Consider the following 14,203-nt stretch of genomic DNA (forward strand, 5'->3'; position numbering starts at 1 on the left):
TGACAAGGAATATAAGAGGATTAAATATCACAAATAATTTAAATAGGTACCTGAAGCATGATGATATCTTTATCATACATTTCTTCTCTGCACTTAACATCTTGGTAATAAAACACCTATAAAATAGAAGGTAGAACAGATACTAAAAGAATTATTTATTTCAAGGAAAATTTCCAACAAAACCTATTATTAAAATCTTCTCTAAGCTAGAAACCCCTAGAAATCCTTAGCGGCAAAAAAATATGTTGTAAATTTAGGAATCATTTTAAGGGAATTATAAGGATGAAATATGGCATGAAAACACTTCAGAGTTAAACATGCTCTATATTATTTATTATTCTCAATATATGTAACAAAATAATATATTTTCCCAAAGTTTAAAATATCTACTTCAATAAAAATAAACCAATTTCTATGCTCAATCATTAACACCATTTCTCTTCCAAGTGGTAACTTTAAAAGTCATATTTCCCCACCTTTTAGGAAAGGCACTTCTCCATATTTGTTGAAAACACAAGGAAAAATTATACAGTGGCCTTTGATTAAGACAAATGGTGGGAAAACTAAAGGCCTCTGAGTAAGGCAATTTTCAGAAAAGAACTATGTTAATGGGGAGGCTTCTGGTGGTACTACTGGCTTTCACTTAAGCACACTAGTTTCTTATAATTCAAATGGAAGAAGTGGTAAATAGGTTAAAAGGAGAAATGTCTGTAGGGTCCCTAAGACTTTCATTTCTAAGAGTTTATACAAGAGAATAGAAGAAAATACTCAGCAAAGTCTAGGTATATAAGATAAAACTGTATAAAAGAAAAAAAAATCATAAAATGAACACATTCACAAATGTGAGTATTAGACCCTGCCATACCTGGCTAATGAGAGACAGCCCATTTCTTCGCCACATCTCGGCAACAACCTGGGCAACCAATACCAGACAACGCAAAGGATATTCCACCAGTACCTCTATTTGAAAGTCCTCCTGAAACAAAGTGAGGTCAATTTCATTATTTCTCACAAGGACTGGATGTGTTTTAAGGTTATGACACTACACATTGACCAGTTGTCTCATCTATAAAACAGAAGGACTTGAGGTAGATGACTTCTAAGTCTCTGCGATTCAGATTTCAATGTACTATACATAGATGTAAAATTACTAAATAGGAATCACTCAGGTGGATTTCAAAATATCTTTCTTCCCATCAACCAAGAGGTGTATAGAAATAGAACATAAGCAAATTAACAGTTAGTAGAGTCACTTACAAAAGGCACAAATTCATGCAGTCTTGAAACAGCACCCAGCCTACTTAAACGCACGTGAAGACCTAAAATTAAAAAGAGAGAAAAAAAAGAAAGCAGTTAAACCCAGTTTGCTGACTAGTTAAGTCATCAAGTTTGAAAACTTGTGTGATTTAAATGTACATTTCCTGAGTTTTGAACTGATACTCTAGAATGCAGACTTTTGATTTCTAATTTTGAAACAATATTATTAACACACTTAAAGTCCTATACTGTAAAACATGTGCTCATACATTATATAAAAACAATATGCTGACTCTCACCATATGTTTATTCTGCTCTTAACCAAGCATCAAAAAAAGAGAAAATTAATCTAAGTATTTTTAAAATAAAAACAGAATATAAAATCACATGACTTCAATTATACTATATACAAATATTAACTTAAAATGGATCAAAGACCTAAACAAAGGTGCTAAAACTATAAAATAAAACTCTTAAGGGGGAAGGGGGCATGGGCAATATAAGTAACCTTAACACTTGTACCCCTATAATATGCTAAAATAAAAAAAAAATAAAAAGAGAAAAGGTTTCATAGCATTGGATTTGACAGAACTTTGGGATATGACACCAAAAATACAGGCAACAAAAGAAAAAAATAGATAAACTGTATTATGTCAAAAAATCTTGTGTATCAAAGGACACTACTGACAGGGTAAAAGGGCAACCCTCAGATGGGAAAAAATATCTGCAAATCATATATCTGAAAAGCAGTTCTGTCCAGAATATATAAAGAACTCCTATAACTGAACAAAAATATAACTCCATTAAAAAATGGGCAAAGCACTTGAATAGACATTTCTCCAAAGAAGATATACAAACAGCAAATAAGCATATGAAAAGATGTCCAAAATCACTAGTCATTGAGGAAATGCAAATCAAAACCACAATGAGATACCATTTCACACCCATCAGAATGGCTATTATCAAAAAACCAGGGCGACTTCCGGGGGGGCCCCCCTCTCTTGGGGCCCCAGAACCTTGTCCACGAGTGTATAATAAAGCCACGTGGTTTGGTCCCCCCCCCCAAAAAAAAAAAACCCAGAAAATATTAATAACAAGTACTGGCATAACAAGTATTGGCAAGGACGCAGAGAAACTGGAATTCTTGTGCACTGCTGGTGGGAATGTAAAATGGTGTAGCCACTATAAAAAACAATATGGTAATTCCTCAAAAAATTAAAGAATTCCCACAGATCCAGAAATTCCACATCTGAGTATATACCCAAAAAAACTGAAAGAAGGACTTGAACAGGTATTTGTATGTTCATGTTCATAACAGCATTTTTTTTTTTTTTTTTTTTTTTGAGACAGAGTCTCACTTTGTTGCCTAGGCTAGAGTGAGTGCCGTGGCGTCAGCCTAGCTCACAGCAACCTCAGACTCCTGGGCTCAAGCGATCCTTCTGTCTCAGCCTCCCAAGTAGCTGGGACTACAGGCATGCGCCACCATGCCCGGCTAATTTTTTCTATATATATTAGTTGGCCAATTAGTTTCTTTCTATTTATAGTAGAGACGGGGTCTCGCTCTTGCTCAGGCTGGTTTTGAACTCCCGACCTCGAGCAATCCGCCCGCCTCGGCCTCCCAGAGAGCTAGGATTACAGGCGTGAGCCACCGCGCCCGGCCAGGAAGTTTCATTTTTGAAAGATGAAAAAGTACTAGAGACAGACGGTGGTTGAAGTTGCATAACAATATGAAGGTGTTTAATGCCACTGAACTATACACTTAAAAATTATTAAAATGGTAAATTTTGTTATGTATATTTTACAATTAAAAATATAAAAATATACCTCAATAAAGTTGTTAAAAAAGAAAAAATGTGACAGATGAAGGGCCAATTTACATGGAATGCAAATTAAAGATTTGCATTAAAGAAAATCTATGATTTCTTCCTTTTGGTAGCAAAGGAACAATTATATAGACAATACACTATTGAAACTGGGCAGAGAGGAAGGAGGTAAAAACCAGAAACAAGATTTTATATTTAAATTTGAGTGGGAAATGAGTTACCATGTTAGTCCTTAAGTGTATATTATAAGGATCTATTAGCTGATCCAGATAAAACAAGATCCAGGTAAACAAGCATCCTTACATAGATGTTATGGCTATAGTTCCTTGAAGGAAGTGACAGCCCTTAACTGCGGTATCTGACCTAAGTATGTCTGTACATGCTGAGTACAAGAGAAAGATAGAAATTATTCTACTACTTTGAATATCTAGAAAACAGAGCTAACAAAAACATGCAACAAGCAAACAACAAACACTCACCAGCAAGAGTCCTAGAGAGTGGCAGATGTATGCTTACAAGATCCTCAGATACTCTGTAGGACTTAGTTTCCAAAGTATGACCACACAATTGCACTACTGTCTTGCTACCACATATGAAACTTGTACTGCACCTCATCACAGCTTTGTGGCATTCTTTATAAGCCACAAGTAAGAGTTCTTCCTAAAAGGAAAATAAAAATTCAAGTAAGTCAACAAGTTGTCTACTACTCATTGTTCAATAAACATTTACTAAATATGAGTGCAAATTTTTTCTATATATTACTAGGGCCATCTCCACTGGATCTGCAAACTAGCAGGAAATATAAGATATATACATATACACTTAGACAATCAAAGTGAAAAACTGTAAGTACCATGTAAATGGTACAAACTAATTGCTATTAGAGGGCAAAAACAAAGAATCTTTGGGGAGACATGCTTGTGAAAGCAGCTTTAGGCAGTAAAATCATAGTAAAATTTAAGTATGGGGAAAAATGAGAAGGTAGCCTTCTAAGCAGAGATATGGAATAAACCTCAAAATAAGGGAAAATAGAACTCCTGTTCAGGCAGTAGAGAAGATTAAAATAGATAAATCAAAGGATTTATGGATAGAATTAAAAAGCATTTAAACTGAAAATATGCCCTGGCATTGTCACGTGAATACACTGATGGCATCTGAAGGGTAATAATGTAGTTGACACACTGCTTCAAGAATTAATGTGTATCACTGCCAAGTGTGGTGGCTCACTTAGGGGGCTTGAGGTGGGAGGATCACTTTGAGGCCAGGAGTTCAAGACTAGCCTGGGCAACATAGAGTGACTCCATCTCTACAAAAAAATTTAAAAATTAGCTGGGTGTAGTGGTGCATGCCTGTAGTCCCAGCTACTCAGGAGGCTGAGGCAGGAGGATCGCTTGAGCCCAGGAGTTTGAGGTTGCAGTGAGCTATGATGATTCCACTGTACTTCAGCCTGGGTGACATAGTGAGACCTTGTCTCTACCAAAAATTAAAAAAAAAAAAAAAATTTAAATTAAAAAGTAATTAATTTGTATCACTAAAGATAGATCAGAGAAGATGAAGTTAGGACACAAGGAAACCAATAGAAAGATCACTATAAAGGTGTAAGGTGATAAGGGTCTGAACTAGGGTAAGACAGTCAGGATAGACAAAAATTGAACACACAGAAAATAAGTTAGGATTATAAAATAACTTTGGGCTAAAAAAGAATCAAATCCAGGTGACTATGGTATTAAGAGAGAAGTGTCCACTCTTCAAATTAAAAAGCTTTTGCACAGCTAAGGAAACTAACATTAGAGCCTATAGAATGGGAGAAAATATTTGCTCTCTACATATCCGATAATAAGAATCTATCTAGAACTTAAAAGAATCAACAAGAAAAAAATCAAACAACTCAATCAATAAATGGGCAATGGAAATGAACAGAAACTTTTCAAAAGAAGACAGAATAATGGCCAGCCAACGTGTAAAAAAATGGCAACATCTCTAATCATTAAAGAAATGCGGCCGGGCGCGGTGGCTCACGCCTGTAATCCTAGCACTCTGGGAGGCCGAGGCGGGCGGATTGCTCAAGGTCAGGAGTTCAAAACCAACCTGAGCGAGACCCCGTCTCTACCATAAAAATAGAAAGAAATTAATTGGCCAACTGATATATATATATAATAAAAAAAAATCAGTCGGGCATGGTGGCTTGTGCCTGTAGTCCCAGCTACTCGGGAGGCTGAGGCAGGAGGATCACTTGAGCCCAGGAGTTTGAGGTTGCTGTGAGCTAGGCTGACGCCACGGCACTCACTCTAGCCTAGGCAAGAAAGCGAGACTCTGTCTCAAAAAAAAAAAAAAAAAAGAAAAGAAATGCAAATCAACAGTACAAAGAGACATCACCTAACCCAAGTGAGATTGGCCTCTATCAAAAAATCCCAAAACAACAAATGCTGGCAAGGATGTGGAGACAGAACACTCTTACACTGTTGGTGGGACTGCAAATTAGTGCAATCTCTGTGGAAAAGAATTTGGAGATACCTCAAAGAGCTAAAAATAGAAATACCTATTAAAAAAGGAATCATTTTAACAAAAGAAAAAAAAAAAAAAAGAAATACCATTTGATCCAGCAATAGCACTATTAGGCATTTACCCAAAAGAGCAAAAGACATCCTATAATAAAGACATCTGCACCTGAATGTTTACGGCAGCACAATTTACTATTGCAAGGATGTGGAAACAACCCAAGTGCCTATCAATTCATAAGTGGATCATTAAAATTTGGTATATGTATACAATGGAATATTACTCAGTTATAAGAAACGATAGTGATCTAGCACCTCTTATATTTTCCTGGATTGAGCTTCAGCCCATTATCCAAAGTGAGGTAACACAAGATGGGAAGAATCAGCTTCACTTGTACTCGCCATCAAATTGGTACTGACTGATTAACACTATGGTGCTCACATGGTAGTAAAATTCTCCAGGGATTAGGGGGCTGCAGGGGATGAGGGGGTAAACTCGCAACTAAAGGACATGGTGAGCATTGTAGAGGGGAAGGGCATGCCTCTAACCCTTGCTAGGGAGAAGCAAAAACGTAAAATGTAACCAAAATGTTTGTACCCTCATAATACCCTGAAATAATTAAAAAAAAAAAAAGGAGAGAGAAGAGTCAAAGGTAACTCTCTTACAACAGTGTTTTTTTTTGGTTTTTTTTTAGACAGAGTCTCGCTTTGTTGCCCTGGCTAGCGTGAGTGCCATGGCATCAGCCTAGCTCACAGCAACCTCAATCTCCTGGGCTCAAGCAATCCTACTATCTCAGCCTCCCGAGTAGCTGGGACTACAGGCATGCGCCACTATGCCCGGCTAATTTTTTCTATATATATTAGTTGGCCAATTAATTTCTTTCTATTTATAGTAGAGACAGGGTCTCTCTCTCTCTTGCTCAGGTTGGTTTTGAACTCCTGACCTCGAGCAATCCGCCTGCCTCAGCCTCCCAGAGTGCTAGGATTACAGGCGTGAGCCACTGCGCCTGGCCATACAACAGTGTTTCTTACACTGATTTTATCTTGAAAAGAGAACTCCATGGTCAAATACATTTGGGGGACATCCTTCTTAGAAATTAGGATAATAACTAATTAAAGGGTTTTAGAAGTGTAGTAGCCTAAAAAAAAAAAACCCTCTTTGATTTTGTTCAACCTAATTGTCATTTCCTAATCTTATGTGAACTCAGAACTTTTCCCCCTCAAAGCATCTGTTAATATTGAACACACAGAATACAGTGGCTCTGAGATTTCCCGTATGAATGAAAGTATTAATAGTGGTGTCATTAACAGAAAAAGGAAAGATAAGAAAATGCAAGTTGGAAATGAAAGGAAATGATAACAAATCAATTAAAAATATTCTGAGTTAGAAATATATGTGTAAGAACTGAGGAGGAATGTCTGGCACACAAATAGAAGTGATATTATAGTTTAGGAGAGTCATTCCTATGAGGTTTTAATTAAGTGGTAGAAATAAAAGAAAAAAGAATATAATATATACACACATATACACAAAGTAAAAAACCATAAGCATCATGTAAATGATACAAACTAATTGCTGCAAGAGGGCAAAGAAAAGAATCACAAACAATTGGGAAGACATATTTGTGAAAACATTTTTCTATAACAGAAGAGAAGAGAATACTGGGGACTATCTTGTTTAGCAGGCAAAGGTATTGGAAAAAGGGCAATCATTGATTTAAATGGGTAATTGATAATGGAAATACTAGGATAATACAGGTTTATGAAAATCATAAGGAAATGTTTCAAGAAGATTAAGGTACTCAACAGAATACAATGCCACAGACAATTCAAGGATGATGGAGATTAAGAAAGGACTTCTAAATTTGGCTAATAAATGGATCCTTTGAGATTTTTTCTAAATGTAGTTCTTGTCAATTAATAAGGGATGATTCCAGACTCTAAAGAAGTATTAGGTGTTAAAGAGCAAAGATATTAAACGCAGTTGACTTCAGAAGGTTTGGGAAATGTCAATATGAAAAATACACACTTTAATCCCATCTCCTGACAATTGTGCATGCCCTCCATAGGATGAGGGAAGCAAAAATATGTGCTGTACTTGCTGGACAATATTTCCTGTGCTTATTGTTCTATAAAGCTACTGTGCTAGATCAAAGTCTAGTGTGTCTGTGAGTATGACTGCCCCTCTGAACCTATGACCAATTGCTTGTAGTAGAAGGGAAGAAGAGAAAAGATAACCTAGTTTACAGAGGTAGCAAAGACAAGTAGGAGACTTTTATTATGTTGTTTTTAAAGATAGGGAAGTCCTGTATGTTTACAGGCAGTTGAGTAAAAGAGGAGGAAACAATAGTGGAGACAACTGAGGAAGCAAACTCCAGAAAAAAGTAATATAAGTTGGGACCCAGAGCCTAGGAAGAGGCATTACTTTTATTTCTTTTAGTTTCTTTTTTACAATTGCTCCTATTCAAGAAGAGGCATTACTTTTAGGAAAAAAGAGACAAAAAAGGAGGAAACTAACAGTGAAGACACAGAAAAACTTAGTGAATAGATTATGATGACATCTACTGATAAACTAGAAAAGATAAATGAAATTTGACTGAGATAATATCAATTTTTTGAGAAAATAAATAAATGAGGTTATTTTCCTTTAAGGGAATCTGGGGGAGGATTGTGTGTTTAAAGAAAGTTAGGGTCTAGATTTCAGTTTCTTGAGCAAAAAAAAAAAAAAAAAAAAAAAAAGAAAGTTAGGGTCTATAATTGTTGCTTAAGGAAAAACAGTTCTACATTTCGAAATTAATTTTCCTAATTGTTTAACACATATAACAAAGTTCTTAATTGAATAAATATCCACTCCACTCTTGGAATATTTAAAACTCTCTGTGGGGCCAGGCATAGTGGCTCATGCCTATAATCACAGCACCTGTAGGAGGTTGAGAAGGGAGGGTCATTTGAGTTTGAGACCAGCCTGTGCAACATAGCAAAACCCCATTTCTACAAAAAGAAATTTTTAAATTAAGTGGTAGAAATAAAATATTCTTGAGCATGGTGGCTTACACATGTAGACCCAACTACTTGGGAGGATAAGGCAGGAAGATTGCTTGAGACCAGGAGTTTGAGATTACAGTGAGCTATGATCATGTCATTATATTCCAGCCTAGGTGACAGAGTGGGACCCTGTCTCAAAAACAAACAAACAAACAAAAAAAAACCTATGTGGTCCTAATGATATTAATATTCATTTTCAAGTAAATAAATGCATGTATGAATATTAATATATATATATTTTTAAACCCTGCTATTATTCCCCCAAATATCCAAAACTACCATGGGTTACATTTTTCTAATCAAGTGTAAAAGACTGGATTTTCCTCCTAAATTTAATAAGACAAATTCAAATATGTGAGAAACTAGTATAAATAATAAAACTTTACATCAAGAAGCTGTGACATAAAACAGCTATTAATAACCACTGAAGAACTGAAAAAGGCACTGGTCCCACAAACAAATTTTACTTACATCACAAGCACACCACTCTTGGAACATAAGTAAAATATTCTTCAACTGCATCTGTATAGCAATGGCAGCCTCCCAGTCAGGATCAACTTCAATGTGTTGCCCAACCTGTCTTCTGATTTCTTCCATTCCCTGCAACAAAATATTGGTCAACATATGCCTACATGGCCCTCTTTCTTTGCTCTACTGGCAAAATATAAAATTATCAGGATTAGGATTTACATTCATGTATGTATAACATTTTAACATGGTTGCTATACTGGGTCCAAGTACAGGAGTTGAAATCCCAGCTCTTGGAAGTATAGCTCAGAGGTAGAAGATGTGATGGCAAATCCCAGCTGTCTGAGATTTCTAGCTGTGTGACCCCAGGCAAATTATTTCTAGACTTTAATTCCCTTACATGTAAAATGAGAATAATAATAGTAATTACCTCATAAGATTGCAATAAGGCTCCAAAGAGATAATGCATGTGAAGTGCTTACTACACATTTGTCACATAGTAAGCATTCAATAAACGTTAACAGTAATAGCAGTAGTAAACTAAGATATATAGAAAGATCTATTAAAGTAGGATCAGTTAGTCAACATTTAAATCTTACTTCTACCTTGCTAAATAAATTCTTTCTCATATTAAAACCTCAATTTGCTTTAAAAAGGAAGAAGAAAACTAGAGTTAAATTTCTTAAACTAAATTACTCTTACCAATGCACTGAAAAATTATCATACCTGCATACAGGTAAGAATCTTCAAAAAAGATCGAAAACCTTCAAGGAACTGCATTCTTAATCTTTCTGTCCATATTGTGGGCTTGCTGATCAAGATATACCTATCAGTTCAAGAAAGAAAGACAGATTTTACTTTCTTATGACAAGGTTCTCAAAAAACAATGTTACTTTATCAAAATTATAGATTCCAATTTCTTACAATAATTAGAAGCTTTGGGCAGAACTAGAATTATTTATTCTGCTTTATTTCAAATACAACCAGCAAAATGTGAATGCTCTACAAGAGGCAGATATCAAGCTAAGCTTGACTCTCCACACAATGTCCCCTCAGAGGTTAAGTCTGAATAAGTAAACCTAGAACCAAATTAGCCTGTCACAGCTAACTCTGGACAAGCACAGTACAAATTTCCTAGGACTGTTCATACCCATCATCCCAAGAGCCAGGTGACAGCCTTTCAGCCTCAGAAGATTTAGAAAAGATTTTCTACTTCCAGATTTTCATAACCCAGACCCTGGAAGAAGGACATAAGCACCTATGTCACCTTGGCTTACACATTAGGATGTACTAGTTTCAAGAGATAAACAGACTCATTTTAGCCTGCAATTTGTAAGATGAATATTTCCTTTGGCTCTAAAGACATATCCAGTGGAAACAAAGTTTATTATGAAATGACTTCTCAGCTGGGCATGGTGGCTCATGTCTAAAATCCCAGCACTTTGGGAGTCTGAGGAGGAGGGATAACTTGAGACTAATAGTTTGAGACCAGCTTGAGCAACACAGTTGAGAATCTGTCTCTACAAAAAATTCAAATATTAGCTAGGTGTAGTCCCTGTGCCTGTAGTCCCAACTATTTGCAAAGCTAAGGTGGGAGGATCACGTAAGCCCAGTAAGTCAAGGTTACAATGAGCTATAATTAGGCTACTGCACTCCAGCATGAGTGACGGAGTCCCTGTTTATTAAAAGAAAGAAATGGAACACAGGAATAGGTTAGAGTAATAAAAGAATAATATTATTGTTCTTTAATAGAACCAAGGTTCAACTGCATCTCTTTTTTAAGTTTTATTTCCATAATAAATTAGCAACTGAGAAACAAATTACCCCCATCAGATACCTCCCACAGAGCAAGTGGCATCTAAATTAACAGTGGTATATTATTTAGAAAAAGGAAGGTAGTAATCCCTCCCTTCTATGCATTACTAGGCAGACCTCAGTTGGAGTACTGTGTTTATCTCTTGGCACATGAATGGTACACATTCAATTGGAACAGGTTCAGTAGAGAAGGACGATAATTTAGAAGGAATTTTAAACAATATGAAATGGGAATAGTTAAAGAAATGAATGCAACTTAACCTAGAAAAAGACCTGGCAGATATGATTGTTTTAAATATTAATACTTCTTCAAGTTAAATGAGAATTGAAGTTGTTCTGAAAGGACAATGGGAGAGCTAGAACCAGAAAATGAAAGCTACAAAAAACAGTTTAATATACAATAAGCAACTTTCTAACAGTGGGAAGAGGTTACCCAAAGTTGGAATGCGTTGCTTTGAGACAATGAAAATTTCCTGAGACAGGTTGAACACCTAACAGAGTATCTACTAGTATCAACAAATTTATTTTATGCTGAGGTACAGTCAAAAAAGTAGAGTATAAAGACTATAGAAAACAAATTTTGAGGCCAGGCACGGTGGCTCATGTCTGTAATCCTAGCACTCTGGGAGGCTGAGGTGGGAGGATCGCTTGAGCTCAGTCAGGAGTTTGAGATCAGCCTGAGCAAGAGTGAGACCTTGCCTCTACTAAAAAACAAACAAAACAAAAAACAAACAAACAAAATTAAATAAATAAGAAAGAAAGAGAGAAAGAAACAAAACAATTTTGAAAGAATTTAGACTTTATTCTGGAAACAAAATATATTAAGTATTTGTGGGTTTTTTTCTAACTGATTTAAAAATAGGGTTTTAGGAAGAAGCAGTAAATAAATATATAAGGAAAGAATTATGACAGCAGAATTTCTACAATGAGAGACTGAGAAAAAGGAGTATACCAATTACTTGCTAAACAAAGGATATTTGTGATTGGTGTTTTAGGTCAGGTTTTAGAGCAGGTTTTGTTGTTGCTTTTATATATATTGTTAAGTCTACAAGATATAGTAAAAGGAAAATAAGCTTTACAGATAAACAGTGCTTAGGATCAAATCTCAGTTCTGCCACTTACTAGCTTTGTGACCTTAGGCAAATCATTATAATCTATAAATCAAGATTATATCACCTACTTTATGAGAAGGCTGCAAGAATAAAATAAGGTAAAATAAGCAAAGCTCCTTAGCATGTAGCAGTTACTAATAAATTTCACAGGATCCTTGTGAGAGTATATTACACAGTACCTGCTGAACAGATGCTCAAAATAGTTAATTTTCTCTTCACCTTGCCACTAGAGATATCTATATTTAGGTGAGGGTATAGGGGAGGAATTGTAAGTATCAGATGATCTAAGGTTACCTTCCAAACCAGAGACCTTGAAGTTTTACTATATGGTAGGTATTTAGGGATATGCTGGCTCTAAATTATTCATTGCAGAGAATAACCACAGACCCATAAAATACAAGAAAACAGTGATTATGCACCACTTATCTGGTTGTAAAAATAACTCAGTCACAAGAATACTTCACAGTAAGGAGAGCCACAGACAGTAGAGAGTTTTTTCTGTAAAGTAAACCAAGTACACTGACTGAACAATAACTTTAAATACTGCCATTAGGCTTTTTTGTTTTATTTTCATAACATGTAATTTATGCATGATTTGGCTAAGAAACAAATTTGAATCACAATGACTATACGTTGATTCACTACTGAATTCACCTACCATCTCTACTTATGCCGAAGATTTAACAATTTACTGAACTTTATAGTCCTATGCCATAATTATATTTAGAAATTGAACAATCTGAAAAGGTCTTAAAACATTTCCTTCAGTAATATCAAGGATCCACACAGTTCCAGAAATCTGTCAAGTCTATTTTGTAAAAGGACTAAATTATTTCTAAGTTGGATTGGAAACATATTTGTTTCCACCCCTCTATTGGTCACTAGAAGTGGATAAAATTAGAGTAATTTTTTTCCCTAGGACTGGAAATAATTATATACCTTGGAGCTATATTTTTTCTTAATGTATTCTTAAAAGTAATTTTGTTTTGTTTTGTTTTGAGACAGAGTCTCACTTTGTCGCCTGGGCTAGAGTGCCATGGCATCTGCCTAGCTCACAGTAACCTCCAACTCCTGGGATCAAGCGATACTACTGCCTCAGCCTCCCGAGAAGCTAGGACTACAGGCACGCGCCACCATGCCTGGCTAATTTTTTCTATATATTTTTAGTTGGCCAATTAATTTCTTTCTATTTTTAGTAGAGACGGGGTCTCGCTCTTGCTCAGGCTGGTTTTGAACTCCTGCCCTTGAGCGATTCGCTCGCCTCGGCCTCCCAGAGTGCTAGGATTACAGGAGTGAGCCATCATACCCGGCCTTTAAAAGCAATTTTTGAAATCTATGCTTTATTGAATAGTTGATCTGTTTTAACCCTCATATTAATAATTTCACCATCTATATCTAAAATAAATAGAAACTTATTTCCTTTTAGGACCAATGATGCCAAATGTGATCTATCACGTGATTCTAACTTTAGCTTAAAAAGAAACTCTCAATCTTCTTCAGGGAGAAAAACTTAATGAAGAAACTCCTGATGAACATCAATAAATTGGTATATATAGTCATCCTCAGTATCCATGGGGGATTGGTTCCAAGTCCTCTCATGAATATCAAAATCCACAGATGCTTCAGTCCCTGATATAAATGGCACAGTATTTTCACATCCTCCTGTATATATTAAATCATTTCTAGATTACTTATATACCTAATACAATGTGAATGCTATGTAAACATTTGTTATTCTTCATTGCTTAGGAAATAACTAGAAAAAAGTCTGTACATGTTCAGTAAAGACAATTTTTTACTGAATATTTTTGATCCACAATTGGCTGAATCCAGATGTGGAATCCATGGATACGGAGGGCCAACTATATATGAGAAAGGATTTATTTTGCGTTGTTTTTTTTGTTGTTGTTGTTGTTGTTTTTGAGACAGTCTCGCTCTCTTGCTCGGGGTTAGAGTGCTGTGGCATCAGACTAGCTCACAGCAACCTCAAACTCCTGGGCTCAAGCGATCCTCCTACCTCAGCATCCCAAGTAGCTGGGACTACAGGCATGCACCACCATGCCCGGCTAATTTTTTTTTTCTATTTTCAGTTGTCTGGCTAATTTTCTTTCTGTTTTTAGTAAAGACAGGGTCTTGCTCATGCGCAGGCTGGTCTCAAACTCCTGAGCTCAAGCAATCCAATCCT

At 35.8% G+C, this 14,203-nt stretch overlaps 1 protein-coding gene across 3 annotated transcripts in view; it reads right to left on the minus strand.

Moving 5' to 3' along the window:
• Window positions 1-14,203, minus strand: part of UBR1 (ubiquitin protein ligase E3 component n-recognin 1) — a 133,396-nt gene that overhangs the window by 69,740 nt on the left and 49,453 nt on the right. For all 3 annotated transcript variants that reach the window (XM_076004287.1, XM_076004286.1, XM_020285980.2), the window contains 6 exons: window positions 9,818-9,917; window positions 9,095-9,223; window positions 3,560-3,740; window positions 1,258-1,319; window positions 866-976; window positions 51-116 (listed from right to left, as the gene is read on the minus strand). In XM_076004287.1, coding sequence (XP_075860402.1) covers window positions 51-116; window positions 866-976; window positions 1,258-1,319; window positions 3,560-3,740; window positions 9,095-9,223; window positions 9,818-9,917 — 649 coding nt within the window. The remainder of the gene's footprint in view (window positions 1-50; window positions 117-865; window positions 977-1,257; window positions 1,320-3,559; window positions 3,741-9,094; window positions 9,224-9,817; window positions 9,918-14,203) is intronic.

This window comes from Microcebus murinus, chromosome 6 (assembly GCF_040939455.1).
Source record: "Microcebus murinus isolate Inina chromosome 6, M.murinus_Inina_mat1.0, whole genome shotgun sequence".
In the NCBI taxonomy this organism is placed as follows: Eukaryota; Metazoa; Chordata; class Mammalia; order Primates; family Cheirogaleidae; genus Microcebus; species Microcebus murinus.